Source organism: Chenopodium album, chromosome 16 (assembly GCF_948465745.1).
Source record: "Chenopodium album chromosome 16, dcCheAlbu1.1, whole genome shotgun sequence".
Taxonomy (NCBI): domain Eukaryota; kingdom Viridiplantae; phylum Streptophyta; class Magnoliopsida; order Caryophyllales; family Amaranthaceae; genus Chenopodium; species Chenopodium album.
Window position 1 is genome coordinate 1,720,883 of NC_137849.1, and position 26,477 is coordinate 1,747,359.

General features: G+C 34.4%; 3 protein-coding genes across 3 annotated transcripts; 2 read left to right on the top strand and 1 right to left on the bottom strand.

The window, feature by feature from the left end:
- Positions 1-975: 975 nt before the first annotated feature.
- On the top strand, positions 976-2,468 carry LOC145585981 (uncharacterized). Its single transcript, XM_081642673.1, has 3 exons — positions 976-991; positions 1,176-1,428; positions 1,703-2,468. The coding sequence occupies exons 1-3, from the start codon at positions 976-978 to the stop codon at positions 2,466-2,468; spliced, it is 1,035 nt and encodes a 344-aa protein (XP_081498799.1).
- A 2,225-nt stretch (positions 2,469-4,693) lies between these two features.
- LOC145585982 (F-box protein SKIP23-like) lies at positions 4,694-9,405 on the top strand. The gene is made up of 3 exons (XM_081642674.1): positions 4,694-4,746; positions 6,221-7,266; positions 9,299-9,405. The coding sequence occupies exons 1-3, from the start codon at positions 4,694-4,696 to the stop codon at positions 9,403-9,405; spliced, it is 1,206 nt and encodes a 401-aa protein (XP_081498800.1).
- Positions 9,406-15,982: 6,577 nt separating this feature from the next.
- LOC145586031 (uncharacterized) lies at positions 15,983-25,364 on the bottom strand. Its single transcript, XM_081642745.1, has 5 exons — positions 25,156-25,364; positions 22,401-24,925; positions 18,378-20,084; positions 17,274-17,529; positions 15,983-17,149 (listed from the first exon to the last, which is right to left on the bottom strand). The coding sequence occupies exons 2-5, from the start codon at positions 24,846-24,848 to the stop codon at positions 16,566-16,568; spliced, it is 4,995 nt and encodes a 1,664-aa protein (XP_081498871.1). The 5' UTR covers positions 24,849-24,925; positions 25,156-25,364; the 3' UTR covers positions 15,983-16,565.
- Between the last annotated feature and the right edge of the window lie 1,113 nt (positions 25,365-26,477).

Genomic DNA, 26,477 nt, shown 5'->3' on the forward strand with positions numbered 1-26,477 from the left:
CTATATACGAGTAATAGAGAACAAAAGGTATACAAGCTGAATCGGATTGTGGGTTTACAGATTTGTATCGGTATATAAGTTGAACAAAAGGCATATAAATTTTATTAAACCTTCCATGACTCGAGTACAGGTTTTTATTGGGTCGGGTACAGATTGTTGTTGGGTCGGATTAAATCGGTTGACGGTTACTCTCAGGTCGGGAGCAGGTTCGGGTTCAGGTCAAAAAGTATTGGATCAAATCGATAATCGGTTAACATATGGTCAGGTTCAGGTCGGGTTACAGGTCACTAGTTTTACCCTATTGTCCGGGTACAGGTTGGGTTCAGATCATTGTCGGTTTAGGTCGAGTTCTCGGGTCGGATCAGTTTTTAACAACTCTAGTTGGAAGTACTAGTACCCGACTTTAATTGTGACTCTGACCAAGACAATAGTATTGGTAATTATAAGACGGTGTATTTTAGGGTCTACAAATTTCACTTTGGTGCCAACCGATAGGAGGAGTTGGAAGATTTGCAAGATGTTCCACTTTTTGTAGGAAACAATACAACTGTGATCTATATTATAGCACAGAAGACAGTGAGCACACAAAACAATAAAAAAAATTAAGTATGATAAATTAATTTTATAGTACAAAACGTTGTAAAAAAAAAAAAAATTATAGTACAAATTAAAAATCATTCGTTAAAGTTACTATAAAAATAGTTAAAATTACCCTCAAACTAAGTCTAACAATTAGATAGATTTATTATTTATGGTAATTTGATTTTGGGTAGGTTTAGGAAAGTTATTATATTAGATAGATTTATTATTTATGGTAATTTGATTTTGGGTAGGTTTAGGAAAGTGATAAGTGGTAGAATTCTATTAGGTTTGGGTTATGTTTAGTAGTCTACAAATATGGGTCAATATCATCGATAAAACTCAAACAACGAAAGCTTATGGCTGGTGATATTTTATTGAATCGACAAGAGCAAGATGATTTCAACCTCAGGTATTTTTTTTTTATTAAATTATTATTTTGTCTATTCTAATTTGGTTTCATTGGGTTGTGAATCTTGTGATCATAACTTAGTTAACAACAAATCTAAATTAAAATAAAACTAAAGTGAAAAGAGAAGAACTCAAGAATTTGGATGTAGGAATTTGGATTAATAAATGATACCGATGGTTTTCAGGAAAAAAGATAAAAACAAGTGTTGATTGGGCAAACCTACCTTCAGAATTGCTGGTAGAAATCATTGAAAACTACTTGGTATCAGTAGACGACTATGAGGCAGTGTGTAGTGTGTGTCGTAGTTGGCGTAAAGCCGCCGTAGTTGGTTGTGATAGGGAGAGATTGAGACACAATTGGCGTTGTCGTCAAATGCCATGGCTTCTTCTAACGGATGGCAATGAAGAGATCTTGAACAAGGATGGCCCCTACGCAAGGTTAACTAGCCTTAAAAAACGAAAAAGAAAAGAGTAAAAGAAGAAGAAGAAGAAGAAGCGTGTTGAATTTATCAAGGTTTGACAAGAAGTACAATGTTAAATTCCCTCAAGGATACGGAAGGAGTTGTTGGGGTTCAAGTCATGGTTGGATATTAAGTCACGATGATACTCGCAACATGTATTTGTTCAACCCTCTTACCAAAACCCGAGTTAATCTTCCTTGTGAAACCACATTGCCTATGCGAAGATACTTTGACAATTATTTCATAAACAGAGCAGCCATTTTCAATGATAACACCGTGGAGGGGGCTTTACTTGTGGTTCTCATTTATAAGCGTTCCACAACTATCGCCTTTGCCAAGCCAGGGGATACTGAATGGACCGAGGTTAAGATTTATAAATTCCCTAAAATAGTAGATGTTTTATATCGTGTTGTTGATGGACAAGGTAGACTCTTGTTTGTAAATGCCTATGGTGATCTTGCAGAATATCACCTTGATCAACAACAACAACCCAAGGTAACTTGGTATCACTCTAAAATCGAGTTCCTACAACAATTTTGGACTAATAATGTTGGTGATCAATATATATCCAATATATATCTTGTTAATTCTGGTCAGGATCTTCTCATGGTTTTGAGGTTTCTTGAGTTGGAAGTACTAGCACCCGAATTTGATTATGACTCTGATCAAGACAATAGTATTGGTAATTATAATACGGTGTTATTTAGGGTCTTCAAATTTCAGTTTGGTGCCAACCGATGGGAGGAGTTGGAAGATTTGGAAGATGTTTCACTTTTTGTAGGAAACAACACAACTATGTCGGTTTCTAAAGCTCATTCAGATTGTCAACCCAATTGCATATACTTCACCGATGATAACATAAGTTTTTATACATGGACGCCAGATAAACTTGGAGGACATGATATGGGTATCTTTCAAATCAAGGACAAAGTCTTTAAACCTTTTGACGTCCAAATTAATAATGGTCTTACACGCTCTTCCTATTGTTGTCCGTTATGGTTTAGTCCTGCACTTTAATATGAAACAGAGGTAGTATTTATCTCTATAATTTTTGTAAAATCTAATAACTGATTTAGCAAAGAATTTTCAAGGGCCAAGGTTTCAGTTCTTGTTGGACTACTGTTTTTATAAAATCTTTCATGTACTCAATTCATGTGAAATCTAATAAAGTTGCAAGTTTTCAACTTTTTTTATTGTGAAAGCTTTATTTACTGCATATTAGGTGATGCGTATGACGATACTCTATGAGCGAACGTATCTTTTTAATAGCTACTGTTAGTGATGCTAATTCATGATTGTATAGCTTATATTAGTGATATTTGCAATAATTTTGCATTACATATAGTGTTAATATTATAACTGAAAGTAGAGGTCATTTTATCAAAAAAAGAAAGTAGAGGTCATGTGTCAAAACCACATCCGATCCGAAACCAAACCGAATTTATCTCTATGAAACAGAGGTAGTATTTATCTCTATAATTTTTGTAAAATCTGATAACTGATTTAGCAAAGAATTTTCAAAAGCCAAGGTTTCATATTTGTTGGACTACTGTTTTAAAAATCTTTCATGTACTGATCTCATGTGAAGTCTTGATTGTATGCTATTAATTTGCAAGTCTTCAAATTTTTTACTACGCATTAGGTGATGCGTATGACAATACTCTATGAGCAAACGTAGCATTTTAATAGCTACTTCATTAGTGATATTAGATTGTATAGCTCATATTAGTGATATTTGCATTACATATAGTATTAATATTATAACTGAAAGTAGAGGCCATGTGTCAAAACCACACCTGATCCGAAATCCCGATTCAAATTTCAACTTGTGTACACATAATAATTTAACACACCTCAACTTTAAAAATTGATCCGACTTCATCAGATCCGATTCAATCCTCCAAATTGACACCTCTAACTAAAAGGTGGTTTGTTTCTTAATTAACTTCAGGGTCAAGTGACCAAAATTACATCTAAATGCTACTTATCGCACTTGCTTTGAAATTCTTTTTGAAAGATAATAAAATTGATGTTTAAGTTTTCATTTAAATTAGCTCGTCTTGTGTGCGGCTAACCACACCGTGTCGTAGCCACTTATAAAAGAACAAAGTAATCCATATAAAACTGACCAAGTAACCCCTATAATACTAATTGAGTAACCCCTATAACACTTACTGAGTAACCCTATAGCACTGATGAAGTAACCTCTTTAATACTGATCAGGTAACCCCTATGACACTAACAAAGTAATCCCTGCCACACGGTGTGGCCAGCCACATATAAGACTTTGTGTAACTTTTTTTGTTTATACTTTGGCACTTAAGCCAAATATAAACATTTTGAATGAAATTTACAAAATTTACATTATGATATCTATAATAAAAAATTAATAATTAGTAAAATCTTTAATAAATGGTTTATTTGAAATTATTGAGTATATCATACAATTCAATACACCTTCACGTTTTTTTTTTTTTTATGATCACAGCGTATAAATTTTACACTCCTTTAACAGTATTTTGTGATTTGTATATTTGGGAAAAATGTAATAGTCAGATAAGACCTTGTTAGAATTATCTCGATAATTTTTGAAATAATAGTCAGAAAAGCATGATGAAATGCCCAACGTTGCAATAAAAAAGAACGGAGGTTACATTAAAAAAATAGTTTAAGTTACCCTCAAACTAACCGTCTACAATAAATACAACGTACACCCGCCTTACACAACACTTATTATTTTGATTTTAGGTTGGTTTAGGAAAGTTATTACTTCTTCCGTGTTTTAATAAGTGTTACACTTACCAAACCCGACCGTGTTTTTATAAGTATTACACTTCATTTTTTTGACAAAATGCTACATTAAAAATGTTATATCTCTCTCCTTTCATGGTCTCCACTACTATTTTTTTTATTATATTTTTCCTTTCACATTTATTACTTTTCAATAAACTATTAAACCCCACTATCTTTCTTTAATAATTTTTAATACTCCAACCACCCTACTTACCTCTTATTTTATTTAAGTCAATTAAATTACCTAAAACTCTGTGTCGGTCAAACTTTAACACTTAAAAAAACACGGAAGGAGTATATTAGATAGATTTATTATTTATGGTAATTTGATTTTGGGTATAGTAGGTTTAGGAAAGTGAAAGTGGTAGAATTCTATTAGGTTTGGGTTATGTTTAGTAGTCTATATATATGGGTCAATATCATCAATTAAACTCAAACAAAAAAAGCTTATGGCTGGTGATATTTTATTTAATCGACAAGAACAAGGTGATTTCAACCTCAGGTATTTTTTTATTAAATAATTCTTTTGTCAATTCTAATTTGGTTTCATTGGGCTGTGAATTTTCTGATCATAACTTAATTAACAACAATCTAAATTAAAATAAAACCAAAGTGTAAAGAGAATAGCATGAAAAATAAAACTTACTTCGTATTTACGGAGTGAACAAGCAATTGCCTAAGATACGATTGAATTCCTAAGGTAATTATTTAATTTGGTAAATTATATTAGAAGGCTAAAAAATACTAGTACAAAATAATTTAATTTGGTGAATTATATTAGAAGGCTCTCAGTCGTATAAGATAAAATCTGGTGAACTCAATTGTATCGTTTTGTAATTGTATAAGTTCAAGGTCGTTTTTTTTTCCCCTTTTTTCTAGATTAACGTACGTACAATTCTCTTTAATGAAGAGCCTATTATCATAGACTATCAAAAAAAAAACTAAATATTTGTACTTAAATTTATCGCTGTCAAAAAAAATTTAATATAATACGACATGTATGCAAAATGTAATAAGATAATTATTTGTATAACATTTAAAATATGAAGGTCCAAATATATATTTCCTCCGTTCTCGTAATATTGCAACAACTTAATATCAACTTTTTATAATTTTTATTGTACATTGATTATAAATTAAGATAACCTAGAGTGATTAAAAGTTACCCCTGAAATAAATTAAAGTTAACCCAATATGCATAAAAGTAATCCAATACCAATTAAAATTATCTACGCTTTATTAGTAAAAGAATCACATTTTAAATAACTAAAATTCAATTATTAGTGATTGAATGTAATCAAATTACCTTTATAAAATTTTCCTTGTTATCTATTTATATAAAAATTGTATTATGTTTAAAGTTATAAAAAAAAATTAAAAATAAAAAAAGCAAAAAATTACCCTAAAATTAGCTAAAAGTTACTCTTATACGGCTCGATATACACTAAGGGTCTGTTTAGTTCAGCTCATAAAGTCCTTCTCTCATAAAATATCCATTTCAACTCAGTAAATGTGAACAGGTTCTAACATTAGTGTAAACCGGGTTACCATACAAAATGTGATTTGGGATGCGCGGAAGTATTTTAGAACAAACTCCCAAAATCTTTTTTTTTTTTTTTTTTTGGAAGAGAAACCCCCAAAATCATTAAGAGACCCTAGTTTTTAAAATCTCAAAACTTCATATACCATATACTATCTCCATTTCTATTAATTACTGCATTTAGGGTCTGTTCACATTAAAGGAACTGAAATGATTGGAGCTCAACTGAACTGAACTGATTGGAGCGGAGCTGAACTGAATTGAGCTGAAATGAATATATTATGAGAGAAAGAAATTAGGAACTGAATTGAACTGATTGTAGCTTAATTGAGCTAAACTGAACTGATTGGAGCTGAACTGAACTGAACTGAAATTAAGTAAATGTGAACAGACCCTTAGTGATACTGAGTTTTATGATTGATTTTGTTGATTTCAGGAAAAATGATGAAACGAGTGTTGATTGGGCAAACCTACCTACAGAATTGTTGGTAGAAATCATTGAAAACTACTTGGTATCAGTTGACGACTATGTGGCAGTGTCTGGTGTGTGTCGTAGTTGGCGTAAAGCCGCTGTAGTTGGTTGTAATATTAAGAGATTGAAACACAATTGGGATCATCGTCAAATGCCATGGCTTCTTCTAACAGATACCGACGAAGAAATCTTGAACGTGGATGGCCAAAGAAGAAGCAAAAGTTTGTTGAATTTACTAAGGAATCGGAAGAAATACAACGTCAATTTCCCTCAAGGAGATGGAATGAGTTGTTGGGGTTTAAGTCATGGTTGGATATTAACTCATCATGTTGCTACGCGTAACATGTACTTGTTCAACCCTCTTACCAACACACGACTCAATCTCCCTTCATTGCCTAAACCGAGATACTTTGGCAACTATATCGTAAATAGAGCAGCCTTATTCAAGGATGGTGTTGATGATGATAATGCGGTTGCTTCTAATTTACTAGTGCTTATAATTTATGGTAATCCCATTTCATGTGCTGTCGCCTTTGCCAAGCCAGGGGACACTCAATGGACCAAATTTTTCAATAGAAGAGGCCTTATAATAGATGCTTTATATCGCGTTGTTGATGGAAATGCCACACTTTTATTTTTGAATAAAGATGGTAACCTTGCACATTGTCACTTCAGCCTTGCTGGTCAACAATCTCAACCTTCTCTTAAGATGTATGACTCTAAGCTCGAGCTCCTACACAAACAATTTTGGCTTCAATATTCTGATCAATATAACTACAATGCATATCTTGTTAATTCTGGTGAAGATCTTCTAATGGTTTTGAGGATGCTTGAGTTGGATCAACGCAAATACGACCAAGACAATATTGTTGGTAGTTATAGAACGGTGTATTTTAGGGTCTACAAGTTTCTCTTTGATGCCAAACGATGGGAGGAGCTAGAAGATTTGCAAGATGTTGCGCTTTTTGTAGGTAACAATGAAACTATGTCAGTTTGTGCAACTCATACAGGTTGTGAACCCAATTGCATATATTTTAGCGACGATTACAGAGGATATTATGATTGCAGAGGATTTTATTTAGGGACCGAAGATAGAATTGAAGGATATGATATGGGTGTCTTTCGAATTAGAGATAAAACTATTCAACCTTTCGATGTCCAAATTAATGGTCCTTTATGCTCTTCCTATTGTTCTCCGTTATGGTTTAGGGCCTGTTCATATTTACTGAATTGAGCTGAACTGAACTGAACTGAACTGATTGGAGCTGAACTGAACTGAACTGAACTGAACTGAACTGAACTGAATTGAGCTGAAATGAATATTTTATGTGAGAGGGAAATTAAGAGCTGAACTGAACTGAAGGAAATTAAGTAAATGTGAACAGGCCCTTAGTCCTGCACTTTAAACAACTTCATATAAATAGAAATTTTCTATATATCTTTATAATTTTTTTAATATTGCTAATTTAACTAATTTAATTAGATTAAAATTTGTTCGATGATAAATTTTGAAAAGGAACATATTAGACCATGCTTTCTGGTTTGTCATAATAGGAAAATAAATATAAATTTATTATAACTTTAAGCGAAAATACAAGTTAATTTGCCAGATAAACGAATTTTTGTTAATTTGATGGCATTTTTGTAAATATATTGAAAAAACAGGGTCAGTTATTCAGTACTTTTGGTGAGCTGTCCAATTACTATTTGCTTTTTGCTTTTACGGTTTGGTGAGGAAATTACACATGTACCTCTCAATTAGCACACAAAAAGACGCATATACCCCTCCACTGGTACTTGAAAAGACAAAACTATTTAGGAACCGAAGATAGAATTGAAGGATATGATATGGGTGTCTTTCGAATCAGAGATAAAACTATTCAACCTTTCGATGTCCAAATTAATGGTCCTTTACGCTCTTCCTATTGTTCTCCGTTATGGTTTAGTCCTAGACTTTAAACTACTTCATATAAATATAAATTTTCTATATATATTTATAATTTTATTTTATATATATATATATATATACATTTTATTTTTTATTTTTTTTATTTTTTTTTTTGAAATCTGGTAATTGATATATCTTTATAGATTAGTAATACTCTTGTGAAATCTAGATTGTATATATCTTGTATGCTATTAACTAAAGTTATGCTACTACGTATTAGGTACTTAATTAGGTGATGCGAATGCAATACTTCATGAACAAACATAGCATTTCTGAGCTGTACTTGTGACTAAAAATTCTGAAATGGACTTTGTTCTTTAATATTACTAATTTAACTAGATTAAAATTTGTTCGATGATAAATTTTGAAAAGGAACATATTAAATCATGCTTTCTGGTTTGTCATAAGACTCATTATAGGAAACTAAATATAAATTTATCATAATTTTAATAAGTTTGACCAATTTTATATTCATAATATATATGACATGTATCATGAGGTTTTAAAAAACAAAAAACCCAAAAATAAAAAACTACAATGATATCAAACAAACCCTTAGCTTCTAGAAATTAATAATATATTTTTATTGAGAAGGTATCATCGTGAAGGAAAATTAATGCTATTTTATAACGCAAAAATAAAATAAAAATTTAATGTAAGGGCACGTGGAATAGCTTTAGTTCCTTTTTTTTTTTTTAAGGTGAAAATAATAATTCTCTATTTATTTTTCACCGAGGCAAATCGAAGCATTTCTTAACAGGCAACATGACATATACGATTTTTTATTTTTATTTATTTTTATTTTTTTTTGCCAATTTTGTGCTCAATTGGACTCATAAGGGCCGAAATGACCTAGAATCTTAACTGGACTTTTTTTTTAATTAAAAAAGAATGACGAGCGACACACAAAACGAGATATTTTACAATATTTTTTTCAATTTCAAGCTCAATTTAGACCCTGATGACTAAAATGACTGTCAAAGTCAAAACCTTAATTGGACAAATTTTGACACACAGATTGAGACAATGGGTGTTAAAAAAGAGGTAGTTTAATCTTTCCTAAATCAGTAAACTTAAACTGGTGTGATTGCTAGTTACTAACAGTGTCAGTCATTACTATGTTGGATTGGGTGGAGTTGTTCGTGACAGTGTTGGGGATGCCTTGGTCTCTACTTGTCACAAGGTGAATGGATGCGGCTGAAGCTATGGTTGCAAGACATAGCATTGGGGTTGCTCTTGAAGCTGGTCTCAACATGCTCGCTCTTGAATCTGATAATTTGAAACTGATTCAGCACCTAAAGAGCATAAAACAATACAACTCCTGCTTTGGTCAAATTGTAAACGACATCCTTCACCTTGTTAAGGCTTGTTGCTTTAGCTCATATTGGTAGAAAAGGAAATAGTGTTGTTCATACCAAGTACTACCTCTACTTCGCATTACTCTCAACAAACTGATATAAACGCTTGCATAACTCGCAATAAACTGATATAAATGCTGCACTTGTTGCTGATAGATCTTGCTGTTGATTAGTAAAATGTGAGCATTCCCGTCAAAAAATAAAGAGAAAATTGTGAAAAAGGACCTTTTAAAAGGTCGACTTTTTAAAAAAGGACCTTTTAAGTGAAAAATTGTAAAAAAAGATATTTTAAGTTGCATTTTGTTTATATGGGGTACTTGGGTGAGCTTGCGACCTTACATGGTGGTCAATGCCGGACCTCAAACGTTGACTATCACGTGTTAGTCACCTGACTTTTAAAAAAAAAAAAAAAAAAAAAAAAAAAAAAAAAAAAAAAAAAACCCAAAATTTCCCTCCTTTTCCGACCTAACCAATGAAAGAGTTAGATCGGGAAAGGAGGAAAATTTGGGGATTTTTTTGTTTTTTTTTTAAATAAAAAATCACGTGACTATCACATGATAGTCAACGCCGGAGCTCCAACATTGACCACCACGGAAGGTCACCCAAATACCCCATACAAACAAAATGCAACTTAAAAGGTCCATTTTCACAAGTTTTCACTTAAAAGATCCTTTTTCAAAAAGTCAACCACTTAAAAGGTCCTTTTTCACAATTAAAAAATAACTAAATGACTTTTGACACCTTTGTCCGCCCCCAATTAAATTTAAAGGTTATGAGACCCAAGAACTAATAGTTGAAACTCATTATTATATTGTAGATTTCGATTTCTAAGAAATTGGAATGGAAAAATATAGACAACCACAATTCAACAGTATTAATAATCTCTTCTAATTTTGACTTAACATGAGCTTTAAATATAAATTAGATTTTAACCCCGGGTAAACCCCGGACCATTATATTTATATTATAAATGAGATTTTATAATAAAAATTATGTGATAAAATACAAATATAGATTAAATTAGTTACATTTGCTGTAAATATAAAAGTAGTCTAGTACAAACCGTATAAAAGTATTTAAATAAGCTCACAAACAATGGAACAATATCGGTGCGTTGTGATGCAAAATATCACTGACTTGAAAACGAATTTTCGACGCAATCAAGATGCTCAATTGTATTCGTCGGCATGAACCCTGAGGTTAACAAACCACTTCCAGCTTTGAGTCAAGTAACTTATGCCCAATAGTTAGGGCTTGTTCTCTTACGTTGAAATTCAGTTCAGTTCAGTTCAGTTCAGCTCGGTTCAGTTCAGTTCAGTTCAGCTCAGTTTAGTTTAGTTCAGTTCAGTTCAGTTCAGCTCCGCTCCTAATTTCCTTCTCTTGTAAAATATTCATTTCAGTTCAGTTCAGTTCAGCTCAGTTCAGTTCAGTTCGGTTCAGTTCAGTTAAGCTCAATTCAGTTCAGTTCAGTTCAGTTCAGTCAATGAGAACAGGCCCTAAATGTGTTTAGACTATTGTGCTTGATGTATTTTTCAAGTGTGAAAACTAGGGGAAAAAAAAGGGGGGGAGGCTTATTCTATTTATAGAAAAACATGAAAGAACATAGAAGAAGAATCCCAAGCATCAAGTGGGGTGAATAATCACCTTAAACATCCTTTTAAATGGGTGGTTATGAGAGTTACTTATCAAGAGAACAATGGAGGTGGTTAATCACCTTAAACATCCTCTTCAATTGAAGGTTACAAGAATTACTCAAGAAATGACATGGCGCCATATCATCAGCCTAGTCATGATGACACGTGGCGGGATCATCAGCATGTAATTTCAATAATGAAAATTTAAATATTGAATACAATAATATTACATTTACCGATGTTTTACTCAATTAAACTAGTCTTTTGGCTCGTGCAATGCACGGCTTGCTCATAGATTATTGCACTGAGAGATGAGTGAGAAAATACCAATAAATAATTATGAGTGTAATATGTAAATTAAAACATAATTAAAAAAATAAAAATTGTGGGACTTTAATTGAAATGAGACTTAATAGAAAGAAGATGAAGGGACTAAAATCAAAGAGAGAAATTAAAAAGGTTGAATTAAAGAGGGGAGATGAAGATGAAGTGTTTAATGGAAGAGTTAAGAAAAATTGTAAAATAAAAAATAAAAAATGTAAAACGACATGTGGCACGTCGTATTGAAGAAGAAGATAAGGAAGTGTAATAGCATGATGACACATGTTTTTTTTGGTTTGCTTTTTTAAATACTAAGTATAGATTTCTAAATAATAGATTAATAACCCCTAGTCTAGAATATTGTCATATTGCAAATTTCAATATCGGATAGAGAAAATAATATGTAATCATGATCATATTAGCTGGCACCAATTATTGCGCTTATTATGTAATATGATATCTTAATCATTCTTGGTAATAATCATCACCAAATCACTGATTCACCCCACCACAAACAATTATCATCTCCCCAAGTACCATCCACCGACCACTCGTCTCCTCAAATACCATTCACCATCATAAAACTCCTCTCTCTCCCCCCCCCCCCAACCCCTATCATGGTTTGGGTCTAAGTATTTTGACACTTGGATTCATGTGAAGCGTTCTCATCTACTGACGACAAAATTGCTAATCGGGTGCGAAAAGAGATTGTAAGCATGTAGCATCACAAGCAAGAGGCAAATTTGATGGGTGCGTGCCCTTGTATATTGACAACAAGAGCAGGGTTTAGGGTCCAACAAGGCTTGTGAGTTGTGACGAACTATCAAATTGAGGCAAAAATAAACAGATCCAACAGCAAAATTTATCTATTTTCTATTTTACAATGCGTACATGTGGCAGCACGATATTTATAAGGAACTACGTACAACAACACAAAAAAGTATTAAAGCAAAGAAGCAGCAATGAGTACAGGGCAAGTGGTTAATAATATTCAACCCCTCCTCCCCATCAATCCATGTACACTACAACGTCCCGTAATTATAAAATGGTAAAATGGTCAAAGTTCTGGTAAGTTTTCATTCCTTTTTCTTAATTTTTCCTTTTTTTTCTTTTTTTTTTCTTTTTTTTTTTTTTTTTGCGCAAGATTATATTCAAAATTTATACAACATTGAGTAGTTATTACTTGCTTTGTGAATATGTTTATTCATGAGTTTTGTGCTTGTATGGCTTAGCTTAACAACAACAACAACTAGGTCTTAGTCCCAAAATGATTTGGGATCGGCTAACAAAAACTGTTTGAAAAGTAGCATAGCAAGATGGAAATTGTTTGAAAAAGAGCATAGTAAGGTAGATCATTGGATAAAAGTATTTGGGAAAAAAAAATATTTAAATAAAATTTAAGAATGAAAGGGGTAAAAAGGAGAGGAAAAGCATGTAACGGAAATAAGTAGATTTGCAAAAACATGAGTTGAGTATTACCATATAAAATTAAATATATACTTAGTAGAAAGCCATCATTATACTTTTCTCAATTCCCAAAACACTATAATCACTAAAAATCACCATCTTCCAATCTTTCATAGGTCTTTCCCTACTCCTCGCAATCCCAACATTTTGCCTCTCTTCATATTTTATAACCGACGCCTCACTTGGTCTCCTTTTCATATGGCCAAAATACCTTAGGCGATTCTCCCTCACCTTTTATTCCTAAATGATACCCATAATTTCTTCCTACTAATCACATTCTTTAACCGATCCTTTCTTGTATGGCCATCACATATCCATCGTAAGTCGCAACATATGCATCTAAATCACATTCATCATATGCATGCAATAGTGCTTCACAACCCAATATTTTTTACCTTCTAGTGATGCAGGCCTAAAATGTCTAATGTCGTTCAATAGAATTTACCCTTCAATCTATGAGGCATGTCAGGATCACATAAAAACTCGGTCGCACTCTTCCACTTCAACCAATCTTCTTTGATCCTATATTCATGTACGCTTCATCTCCATTTAATTCTCCATAACTTTTAAGATAATAAATCCGATATAGTCCGTCCATTTTAGGTGATCACCCAAGTCTCCTTGTTTCTCACGCCACTAAACTACATTCTAAATAGTCTTACTTCTGCTCACCTTCACAACCACGAGATTCCAAAGTCCATTTCCTTATTTCCATCCTATTTTTCATGCCTTCGTCCATCTCATCAATCGATACAATATCATCAGCGGTATATCATCTTGAATTGATCTCGTCTATTCCTTCATGACTGTAGCAAAAAGATAAAAGAGCTAAATGTAGAAAAAGATGAGCTCCAATTGTAATAGGGATTTCTTAAGTTTTCTAGCAATGGCCCATACACTTGAGCTAGCTTTCTCATACATGTACTTAATCATGTCAATGTATTTCCGCAAATTGTCTCTGTGTTAAACATTAACTAGTGAGAGATTGTTATATACTCCCGGGTATACCGTACACCCAACTAACCCTAGGTTAGTTTTGCTCTTTAATTGATGAATAAATGAAAAACAATCATCAAAATGAAAACAAAATACCTATAGGTATATTATACACCCGGATGTATATAACAAATTCTATTAACTAGTACTCATATAACAACAGTGGTCCGCACACTTAATGAACTCCTTTTGTAATAGGGAACTATTAAGTCTTCCCAATGTCTTTATTTATTAAAGCTAAAGTACTCTACAATACAACACTGGATTTTTTTTTCCCTTATCGTTTCACCACTAGAATGTACGATGCTGATGCAATCACAAGATTCAAAAATTATTAGGCAAGTTTAATGAGATGATGATTATTAACAATGTTTTGTTTTAGGGATATTTTTAAGGGAGTGCACAGTATTTTAACATCATAATTTAAAGGGCTATTAGTAAAAACACAAAATACACGAGTTCGTGTTGTCGTGTTGTTTATGCACGATTTATTATCTAACAAAAAAAAATAAAATCCAAACAATAATGAGTTTCTCACCGAGAGTCCCTTACTCACTGGTCATACATCTTTATAGCATTTAAACTATTACTACAAAAATCTCGCACTAGTAAAAGAACAATAAGTATTCTCTACCTTCAAAAAACTCAGATGTAAAATTCTTTTCAATACCAAATCCTAAACCCAACCTGGAAACCTCTACCTCCTGTAAGAGCAACAAATATCTGCATAACATCGTTCTGAACATTAAGTCAATTTCGACTCAACCAAAACTCAAAATTATTGCCAAAGAGGACCTATGCAAAATAATGAAACATCAAAGATCAAAATAAATACTTAAACTCTGCACAAAATGGAAAGATTTATGAGAAGTCGAAACACCAAAACACAACCCTAAGGCAACACCAAAATCGAAATTGCCAAATTCATGAAGAACAAAAAATCAACCAACCCAGAATGCTGTAATCAACCACTGAATTATGCTGTAATTAACAACTGCATTATCAAAAACAATTCATTGCATCATCACAAAGACACAAATTACATTTACTACGAGCAATTTCATCACGAAAGATCTAAAAGGTTGAAAATCTACAAAACTAACCCCCCCAAAAAAAAGCAACATTAAGTAAAGTCATAGCCAGCTTAGAAAATATTCCAGCTACCTCACACAAAGTCAAATCAGACCTTCAAGATAGTAACAGTTCACCAGTTCAGTGCTCCGAAAATGGACTGCGGCCTATTCACATCATGTCAGTATCAACAGGTGCACATTGAGAAAGGAGTGGAATTGGAAGGTAAAACTTAAGAGATGAGTGTTCTATATTATAGCACAGAAGAAAGCGAACACACAAACACATACAGGGAAAAAAAAAAAAAAAAGTAACTAACCCAAACACAATATGATTGAAACACAGTATAAAGACATGAATTGAAATTACATATGCTACTGAAGCCATTAACAATTATGTATTATCCCATACATGAAAAGTGAAGGCTTGTCCTGCAACAGGTGAATCATTTTTCTTTTAATCCCACAAAAAACCCCTTCACACCCCATCCCCTGATTCTCTCCGCAAATGCCAAAACACATAGCAGTCTGCCAAAATTAAACAGCAGTCCAACAAACTGAAAAAAAAAATTTTGCTCGAACAGTATCAGCTTCCACAAAATTATTATTTCAAAAATATATGTGGGGAAGCAATATAGGAAGAGAGAAGAGGTTAGACAGGAAAAATAGAGAAAAGGAAAGTTCAAGAACTATGCAAAAGATTACCTGAACACCTCACATGCTCAGTGAAAGACTAGCATGGAGTAAACTAATTTTTTCTGCCAAGAAAAATTAGCACCAATGCAACCCAAAAAAAAAATGAAAACAGAATGCGAGCAGCAATGATAATGCTTCAAGAGAGTTAAATTCACACGGGAAGGGCAAAAATGAAAACTAAAATAAGGCATCACTAAATGCTGCAAAATGAAGAATTTGGAAAGAGAAGCAATGGATAATTGGACTCTCATATATTTTTCAACTTTCAAAGCATTTTACTTACAATTCTCTACCCTCTGGATATAATTTTCCTATATAAGCTCTGGATAATAAGACACTAAAATCCAATCAGATGTTCTAACAACATCTCAAGGAGTGTATTCTATTATTTAGCACGCTCCTTTAATGCTAACCTAAAGGCTATGAAAAGAAACTGTGAAATAAGAAAAAAAAAAAAAAAAAAAATCTGTACAAAGGCAACAAAAATTTCAAGCACCCATTTACCTGCACAAACAGGACAAGGGTTTCAGACTTTTCAGTTAAATGAGAAAACCAGCAGGTCAGTAAACTAACAGCAAACCCCCCACTGTTATTGTCTCAATATAAAATCTAGTGAGCTGAAAAGTCTGGCGTCAATCAGCAAAGTAGCATAAACCCCTCTTAGTCAACCTCATAGCAAGTTAGAGGACTTCTGTATCTACAAATTCCAGTCAACCCGAGAATAAACCACATCATCTCAGCAAACCATCGGTTCCATTCCTGAAACATTTGAGAGTATAAATCTTATGTGAAAGAGAGCTCTTTAAATCAGAAAAAACTTCACCCACTCTTCTGAGCATCACTATTTTGCTCCCCGTATGAAGCTTTAACAGCCTCAGCAGTCATAATAGCAGCCACTGCCTTGTGCATTGCCAGATCTGCTCTACAAAGCATTCTCTGAGCATTCTCCCTTTTCATCTTAGCTATAGTAACGGCATGTCGAGCAGCACTTGCTGCATCACGCAGTCTAAACTCATCAAGCTCTGAAGGATCCAGATGCTCGAAGTTGTGCCTTTGGAACCCATCTGTCTGGTAAAGCATTTGGCTGGGCCATTCAGAAGAACCCCATAAATTTACTGGACCTCTCTTGCCTGGAGTTCTCTGGCTGTAGGATGATGGCTGCTGATCATTGGTGGATGGTATAAAGCATAGTTTTTTGGACTTGTTTCTATAGAGTTTCGGGTAATGATTCCTCTCATACCCATCACTACTCAAAGAAAAGTATCCCCCAGCCCCAGAATCCCTAGGCGAGAACATTCTTGATGATCCCTGAAGAACAGGAGAAGAGTCAGATGTCCCTTGATTATAGGCATTGTAGCCAAATCTTTCATCCCCAAAAGTGAAACCATTTAATCTTCGGCCAACTGAAATATTCACAAAAAAAAAAAGGATAAGTTTCAGAGACGAAATGGCAAGGTCAAGCTAGACCACAAGAATTGAAAAAATTAATTTAAAAAAAAACAATTAAACAAACCAATTAAATGGTACCTAGAGAGTGAAAAGCATCTGTATCTCCCGAAATACCATTGCTCAGTGCACCAACTGGAAGTCTCTTTTGTGACCTCTGTTTTGACCCTCTATTTGGCAATTCCAATCCTCGTGGTTTCAAACAGAAAGCAAACATGGGAGGCTTCTCAATGGTCAAGGGTTTCTCCTGGCACCCACTGGAAAGGGCCAGGTTACTCTTTGCCATCATTTGTTCCCATTCTTTTACTTGCTGCTGATACTTTTCCCAGAGTGGAGGCTGCATGATACACATACAGCTCTATCAAGTTCAAAGCAAGGAGAAGAATAGACAAAACAACCAGTATACTAGCCTCTATCATACAGAAAAAAAATAAAATAATAAAAGACCAAATTAATTAGACATGGAGCATATAGTAGACGACCAAGATTGTGGTTTCAGATTTCTTCTTTCCATTTTGCCTCCCTAATTCTTTATAATCAACTAAGTTCTCAACATGCACCTTGTACCGCTGCTAAAGAGACTTCCCAATTGTTTTATCGTCGATTACAAATATTTCTACCGGTAAAAAACTAGAATCTTCATCATGATGGGCAATTAGCAAAGCCAGTACATTCATTGATTCATGTCTACAGCTCTAAAATCTGGTATAGGAGTATACCAGTCAGTTCACATACACAAATATAATGGACCTAACAGATTTTCCAGAACAGAATACAGTAATTCAGGGGTCAATCAACAAAAACTATAATGACAAGTACATCTTAAACAAAGAAAGGTTGCATGACAGAAGATCAATTTCCATTAGTCACCCTAGAACAACCAATTGCTTCTTTGCAGGAAAAATAATTAGCTGACACACATAAGCAAGATTGTCTGTGAAAACTAACACGACACTGTCATATATTATACGAGTAATTACCAAGAATTCAGAGATGCAAAATACTCTAAGACACAACATTTCAAAGAGGAAAAAAAAAAAGAAAAAAAAAAAAGAAAAGAAAAATCTTACGAAATCATGCTACTTTCAGAGAGACAGGTAAAAAAAAAAAAAAAAAAAATCATACAAAATCATTTTAAGAACAATAAAGGGCAAGCAATTTAAAAAATGGCCAAGTGAAGGATACCTGTAGATGCCGGACCAAAGGCAACCCCTTACTCTGTCGTTTCTCCTTCCAGTACGAATAAATGATTTTAATTGCTTCGAATGGCCCGACCTCAGCTGTAAATTCCTCCAGCTCATCCAAACTGAAGTCATCGCGCTGTTTGGAATACGCAAATTTCTCAAGCACATCAAGAGTCTTCTCAAACATCTCATCAGATATATTCCCACAGCCCCCTTCATTACAATCTAAGTGGCTGTGTTTCATAATCCACCGCTCATCATCACTGTCCATGTCATACAAAACACGAGATGAATTCATAGCTATTTCAATATCTGTTTCCAACTGCCTATAGTATTTGAGAGAAGGCCGGACAAACGGTACGTCAGGCACATTATCGTCATTTTCTTCAACCATACGAACTCCAGGAATGGGAATATTTTTCACAGATGCGGCACGAAAGTTCCTATTGTAGCATTCTTCATGCATCTCCTTAAAAAGTGTCCACTGAGAACGGTCTGGAAATTCCAGGATCCAATCCTTTCCTCCCTTCCACATCATAGCATGTGTGTAGCGATTTGTTGTTCCAGGTTGCACAAACTGGTGTGCTTTGTAAGAATATTTGGTATCCCCTGAAATTTTTACACCAAGCCTCCACTCATTATGATCAAACAGCTCAAGAACAATTCTTGCCCCACATTCTCTCCACCCTCGGTCCCCAACAGTCACCAAAAGATTTGCCTCACAAGAACACAATTCCATATTTTTTTGAGAAGTCCCAAAAGCTTCGGATGTCTTCTTCTCACTAGCTCTTCTAATGCGTTTATGAGAAAAGCCTTTTGACTGATGAAATTTATTCTTAGAGTTAAAATCCTGTCCTCCAAATGGCAGAGAATATGAAACCTGAGTCCGTGGCTTCTTAGGTCCATTGCCAAAGCCACTACGGAGAAAGTCTTGTTTCCCGTCAATCCAACCAGGAGAATGACTTGCAGAAGCCGAAGAACAAGCATGACCAATTCTACTCTTATCCCACATACTTTGAGAAGCAGTGAGATTTGGACTACATATCCCACCATTGGTATCTAAAGCTGAACCAGTAAAATTTTGAACGTTTTGCACAACAGCATCAGTATTCCTTTCAACAGGAACAAATGATTGAATGTCAATGGTCAAGCCATTGGCATCTAATGGCTTTGCTGATGAAAGCCTTTGTTCACTCTCAATTAGCTGAGCTTTCCCATTTTCTGCCTGAAGCATGCTATGAGTTTCATTGTATACAAAATCTTGAGAGCTTTGAGGCTTCAAAGGCATTCCTTCAGCAAGATCTGCAGAGAGATTATTGATCCCATGATCAACATTTAAACAAGAACCAGACTCAGATCTACCAAGTGGCAAGACCAAAGAATCATCACCTAATGAAAGTGAAGATAACACAGAATTATCACCAACTGGACATGTGTTGGCACCGACCGATCCACCCTCATCATCTGGATGATCCATCAAATAAACAGGATCTTGCACCCTTAAGCTGGAGGAAGGAATGCTGCGCTCCATTAATAGTCTCAAATGTAGACTAAGAAAGAACGAAGGTGCAGCAGAAAAAGAGAGAGCAAATGGAGGAAGTCTTCCATTCTTTTCGTCACTATCAAAAGCTAGTCGGCTCAACTTGACACAAGCAGACTGCCTAGAAGAAAAGCTTGTTCCACGCTGCCTAGATCTTTTGTTTAGGTTCTGATTAGATAAAACATACCAATATTAGGACAGGCACCAGAAAGTTAAGCAACATAGGCTAGTTTATCAGAATAGCATGACTTTCAGTTCTTCATCTTAGACAATGACAGTAAAATTGGGGGTAGAAATAACTGTCATATATTACAAGATAGGCATAATCAAACAGCTTGGGGAATTGTATAAAGAAAGTATATTACGACAGAAGAAGGACCAACATAATCAGTAGATATACAGAAACAAGCACCTGATAATTCTTCACTATCAATTCAAAACATAATTATATACTATTGATATAAAATGGTGAAGGATTATTTGAAACATAGAGACACCAGTCAATTCAATTCTTATCCTGTGATATATCACATAGAGACTTAGAAGAAGAAACAAGAAACATTTAATCAGACTAAACTATTTGTCAATATGCAAACTCTAGGTAAGAAGCACCACAATTCCTATACACATTGGATATTTGTACGTAAAGTCTTGCATAAACTTTTATCAATCGATCTAAAGAAGGATACACATAAGCAGTGGAGTTGCATAATCTTGCAAACAATCAAAAATTGAAGAAAGAAATATAAACCCCTGTGATCATATGGTAAATCTAATCTAACAATTTTGAATAAAAGTGGAAAGTAACTAAAACTCACTTGATAAAAATCCGATCCCCTTGCTTAGTATGTGTGTGCGTGTGTGTAATAAAAATGAAAATATGCTGAGACTGTAATAACAACATTACAAAAGTACCATCTTTAGCATAGATGCTTCTCCAATCTTAACTCAGTCCTATCTCCCACTCTCTCATCCTCAAAACCATTTACGGTGTATATGGATTGCAACACCTACTTTCAAATCGCCATGTAAACTTTCCAAAATTCAAATTTACACCTCATGTCTCCAATTCCTTATATGACTTCCCCTATATGAATATATATACTTCAAGGAAAAAAAATGATGCTGCTTCAATGTTATTTGTTTCTCTCGCCAAGTATGGAAAAGTGGAATTTCACAGTTTTGTACTACAACTCTACAAGTCTACAAATAGATGAGCAGATTCCCATTATTAACAAATGAAGAAAAGATTAAAAATAGAAGGGTTGGAATGAGAGAATAGCATGGCAGCCAGTGTTAACACAAAGGTTCAAGAAGAGAAGAACAGTTATGATTTTTGGAGACACTTGGTCCTTTACTAAAGTAAAACCTATTCCTAAGATCTACCAATAACCTCCCAAATAAGTTTCCTCTGTCCAATTCCCTACCCCCCTTGCATAATCCCACTTCCAAAAAACAGACATGACATTTATAGCTCATTTGGTTTAATGGAAAAGAAAATTTATCATTAAAATGAGACAATGGGGATTATCTCGCATTACCCTATATGATAACATAAGATTTTTCAACACGATTTTACGCGCAAATTAATTACCAGAAATAAAATTCATGTCTGCTTACTAAACATGTCGTTAAGATTTAATTCCGATTCCATTTCAGCCAATCACACCTACTTACTCCCTCAAAACAAATATACTATAACAGTTAACAACCAATGAACACAATGGAACCACTAAAGCATTCCAAACACAATTATATTCTTTCTGTGGGAGATTGGAAATCGCAGTGATTCTTGTTATTCTCGATCAGTACGAGACTCATCACTGCATCAGCATACATTTCACCTAAATAAGAACTGAACCAACAATAAAAGCTATGAAGAAAAATCTGATGACATTAAGGTTGAAAGATAAAGTATTAGGAGTCAAAAGGTTTTTAAATGGTTGCAATCGCTCAAATTTCAGTAGTGAGCAAATAAAGCCTGCAAATTGGCAGAAAAGGCTGGTGATAGCTAAACCCTTCGATTAAATCATTCTGTTTCATATTTCAACTTCAAATTCTATCCCAACCTCACAAAAAAAAATTGAAAACAAATAATAATAGCAATAAGCCAATAATACAACCCCATATACCCCAATTTCTCATCTTTGAGTTGAAAAATGGATACATGTTCTTAATAAGACTCTACGGAATCTGTTCAAACGTTGTTCGGATTTTATATAGAAAAAAAGTAAAAATAAATAAAACTCACATCCAGTGCCACATTGGCAAAAATGCACTGAAACTATAATTCAAAACTGAATGAATTGTTATTAGTAAAGTGCTTGTACGTGGTGTGCAACTAATTTGGTCAAACAAGGAAAGATGATAATAATAACAAGTTTAAACCGTAAAATTTCGCATGGCCACAACAGAACATAGAGTACAGAAGTTGGTATGGAGAGAGCATATTAAAGCAGGATAAAAGATCAAAAGCGTCATTACCATCACTGAAGAGAGCTTCTGGGAAACATTGGTCAATTTCCAATTATTAGAACCATTCCGGAGCATTTTGATATTATCATAAGTGCATTCAGACGGTGGCAGTTCCTTGGTAAGCATACAGTGCTTCTTCAGCTTTCTGTCAATATACAACCACTTGGAATTTGCCATCGCACTGAAGTTGTAAAATGTGAATGCTAGCTGCTTTCCAAGATCCTGCAAGCCAGAGAATCTGAACCTTATTGAGGTTGCAGGAAGCTGCTGATCATCATGCATTTCTTTCTGATCAGAATGAAAAAACACACCCAAGACCAAGAAAACAAAGGAGACTGCCTGGTTCATGCAACCTTCAAACAAGAGAAACCGCAGACCAGCAGCATTATCAACAACAAGTATCTCCAAGTTGACCATAGGCCAGGTAGAGATCAAAGTGCCATGTTGAAGCATGAACAAGTACCTCTGCCATTCAACTACACTGCTGATCAAAACTGGCAAAGGAAAGCTCAAATCAAACTTAAACACCTTTAAACTCGTGATGGGAATAATCAGCTTCAGAATCCCAGAACAATCAGTGTCCCAAATGAGCTCGTCATTGCTCAATCTATAGGCATGGTGATAACATTCGCCAACTGAAAGTGACATTTCAGCACCAAAGTCTATAGAATCAACAAAATCGGATGCGTTTCCAAATACTCGAGGCTTCTCGGATGGTGGCTGTTCTTTTTTGTGGAACCGCCTCCTGACATAAACTATTGGAGCTCTATCATTATCAGAAAGGAAATTGTCTGCAATTGGCCTCCTCTCCATTAAAGAATCAACTGAATTATTTGCCAATCCAGAACTACAAGTATAGTCATCAGCATCACGCCCAAAAACAACCATGTCCAGGCTTCCCTGCGGCTCAATTTTCACTTCAGAAATGGAAGATGATTGAGATTTTGCAGATTCAAGCGGACTTCGCTTTTTCCTCTTCGTTCCAGTGGGTGGTGGTTTTTGATGACCAAATCGAGCCAACCATGAAATAATAGGCTCAGACTCCGTTGCATCAGCAGTATCACCAGGCTCCCCCTTTCCTGATTGTGCTGTCGACCTTTTGCTCTCACCCTTTCCAGGCACCTCACTTGGTAATAGAAAGAGCTTGAACCTCTCATGCTGAAGGTCAATCCATTCTTCATCACGATCATCATATTTAACGTGATGCAGATTTCTCTCTGGGTCATAACCAGTGACATGACCAATATACCACCTTTGGTCCAATGGCCAGAAAACCTTGATCCTTCGGTTAATTACCCAATAAGAATCCAAATCCCTATAAAAAACTACATAAAAACGACGCCGTTTTCTAGAAACCCCTTTGCCTTTCTGCTGCTCCCTCGGTTGCAGAACTCTAGCCTCAGCATCACTAGCTTCAATATCTGACTCGTCACTAGAGTTAGCATGTGCAGTAGTCAGATCTCTACTGGAAGAGGTCAATGCTGACAACCCATTTGCAGATGGCAAATTAGAGCTCTTGCCTCCCGAAGAAAATCCTGTGCAGCTTGGATCAAAACGAGATGAAAGCATCCTTGCTGCATTTGCCTCAAGATTTTCCTCATCATCCAAAGAATCATCACAAATCTTACTCGACTCATCGAGGGAAGGCTTGTCTTCCACCGTCAACCCAGGACTTCTGGTTATAGAATCAATATTTTTCTTACGGCTTCTTCTAGCTTTCTTGGTAACGGTATCGCTATTGCCTAGAGACGAATGAGAATCATCTCTCTTCAAATGCCGAAGCAAGTCAGGACTACTAGACCTATTTTCTTTATGATCATGAGGATTCTTTTTCCTTTTCACCTTCGCGATCACACAGCCATTAGAAGTACCCTCGGATTCACCATTCTGTGCCACATTGCCATTCGCAATTCCATTTTGTGATAAAATACCACCTGCATTGCCACTCAGCTTGCCTTCCCCTTCTGTTGAACTTGCTTTGCTGCTTGATGTTCCCTCTTGCTTTGACACACGACCAACCTCAACCTTCTTTCTCCGGACCAAATCTCGAGGCCGCTTGGGAATAGTGACATTACTGTTCAAGTTAAGAGAAATGCCACCATAACCAGCACCGCCACCATCCACTCCTGATTCCTCCCGTGACACCTGATTTCCCAAGTCAGCAGAATTCAACCCACTCTTACAAACTTCCCTAACACTCTTCTTCTCCTTCTTCTCATTCGACAGACTACTCAGTAAAACCTCCTTTTTACTCCTCTTCCTAGCCTCATTTTGATCACTAGAATCGAGTTTTCGCTTCACACCATTACCACTACCACCACTCCCATTCCGGGAACCCCGCTTTTTAACAGCAGAAACCCAGGGCTTCTGATTATATACCCTTTGCAGATCCAATGACATAGATTTCTCAGCATTTTCAGTACCATTAACCTTTTCTGCTCTATCTTCCATTAACATGCAATTATTCTACTAATTATAACCCAAAATCCCCAACCTACATGCCCACCATTCATGTCCGTACCAAAAAATCAGATCTGAAACCACAAATTTTCACCAAAATATAAATAAATCAAAATGCAACCCCATAATCATCATCATCATCAGCATTAAACAAAAACACAAACTCTCAACATTTCAACAATTCAAAAAAACAAAAAAATCATACCAACAAGATCTACCCCCAAAACAAACCTAATTTCACGAAAAAACAATCAAAAACAACCGCATGCGAAAAAAATTAAACCAAAAATTCACAACAACGTACCTTAAAATTCATTTCACCCTCCAAGAATCAACAAAGATCATCGTTATGGTAGGTTAGGGTTTAAATCTGAGAATTTTCCGGCGTTAGCCCCAAATTAATTTAACGAAATTCGCAAGTAATTAGGGATTTTTCCAGATAGAACGTAGAGCTAGGGTTTCGTTTTTCCGTCACATTAAGAAAGAGAAAGAGGAGAGAGAAAGTAAAGGGGTTTTTGATTTGAATAATAAAAATTAAAATTGCAAAAAAATGGTTTAAAAAAAATAATTGCGCTTTTTTTGGTAAGAATTATAATTGATGATTATCCTAACCGTGTGATTTGATATCAAATCATATCAGACGGCTGAAAATGGATTACAATGGACGGCTACGATTTGATACAGAAGTGGGGACACGGTTTTTAGAGTAGTTAGCTGAAAAATATTTGATATTTTTAGGAAAAATAAATAATTTTTGTTTCTAAAAAATATTTATTCATCTTTTTTTTTATTTTTGAATTTCCTTAATTGTCCTTTTAAAGTAGTGGAAATTACAGGTTTTGCCACTCGGTGAGCTTTTGAAAGAAGAAAAAAAGCGCCCTGTAAATAATTGAGTGACACGTGGATTTTTGGAATAATTTAATTACACTTTCGATTGTATTGTGATGACGTGGATTAACTTGAGAGTGAGTGTAATTAATTCATGTGTAATTTATTTGTTGATTTCTAATTATTTGCCAACTGTCATTTTCTGGTTTTCTATATCCATGTTGACAAAGCAAATCATCACCATTTGATTTGATTAAATCCATAATCTTAAGCTTTATTAGGCATATGATCAAGTAAGAATAAAAATTTACCCAACTATAATAGGTGGGAAGCAATCTCAGAAAAAAAAATATATTAAAAAAAAGTAAAAAAATATTTAAAGAATACGGAGTAAAACGATAGTTAATGTTAAAAAGTTTTTTTTATCAGATAGACTGTGTGAAAGTATTTAATTAAATAATTGTTGAAATAAAGGGAGGTGTGTGTATAAGGAAGAAGGAAATTCATCATTTAGTTAGAATTTTTAAAATAGGGAAAAAATTTAATTTTAGATCGTGAAGTTTTTGATACAGTTATCTTAGCTTTGAAAATAGTTATAATATGTCTTTATTTATCATTAAATGCTACTCGTATAACAATAGTTAAATATAAATATGAAATATATTTTTATCTATAAGACGGTTTGAAAGTATTTGATTAAATTGTGGTTCAAATAACGAAAGTGTATGGAGCTTTGCGTAAATTTTTTTACATATAAGGGAGTGAAAATGAAATAGTGTTCATCAATTAGTTAGAATT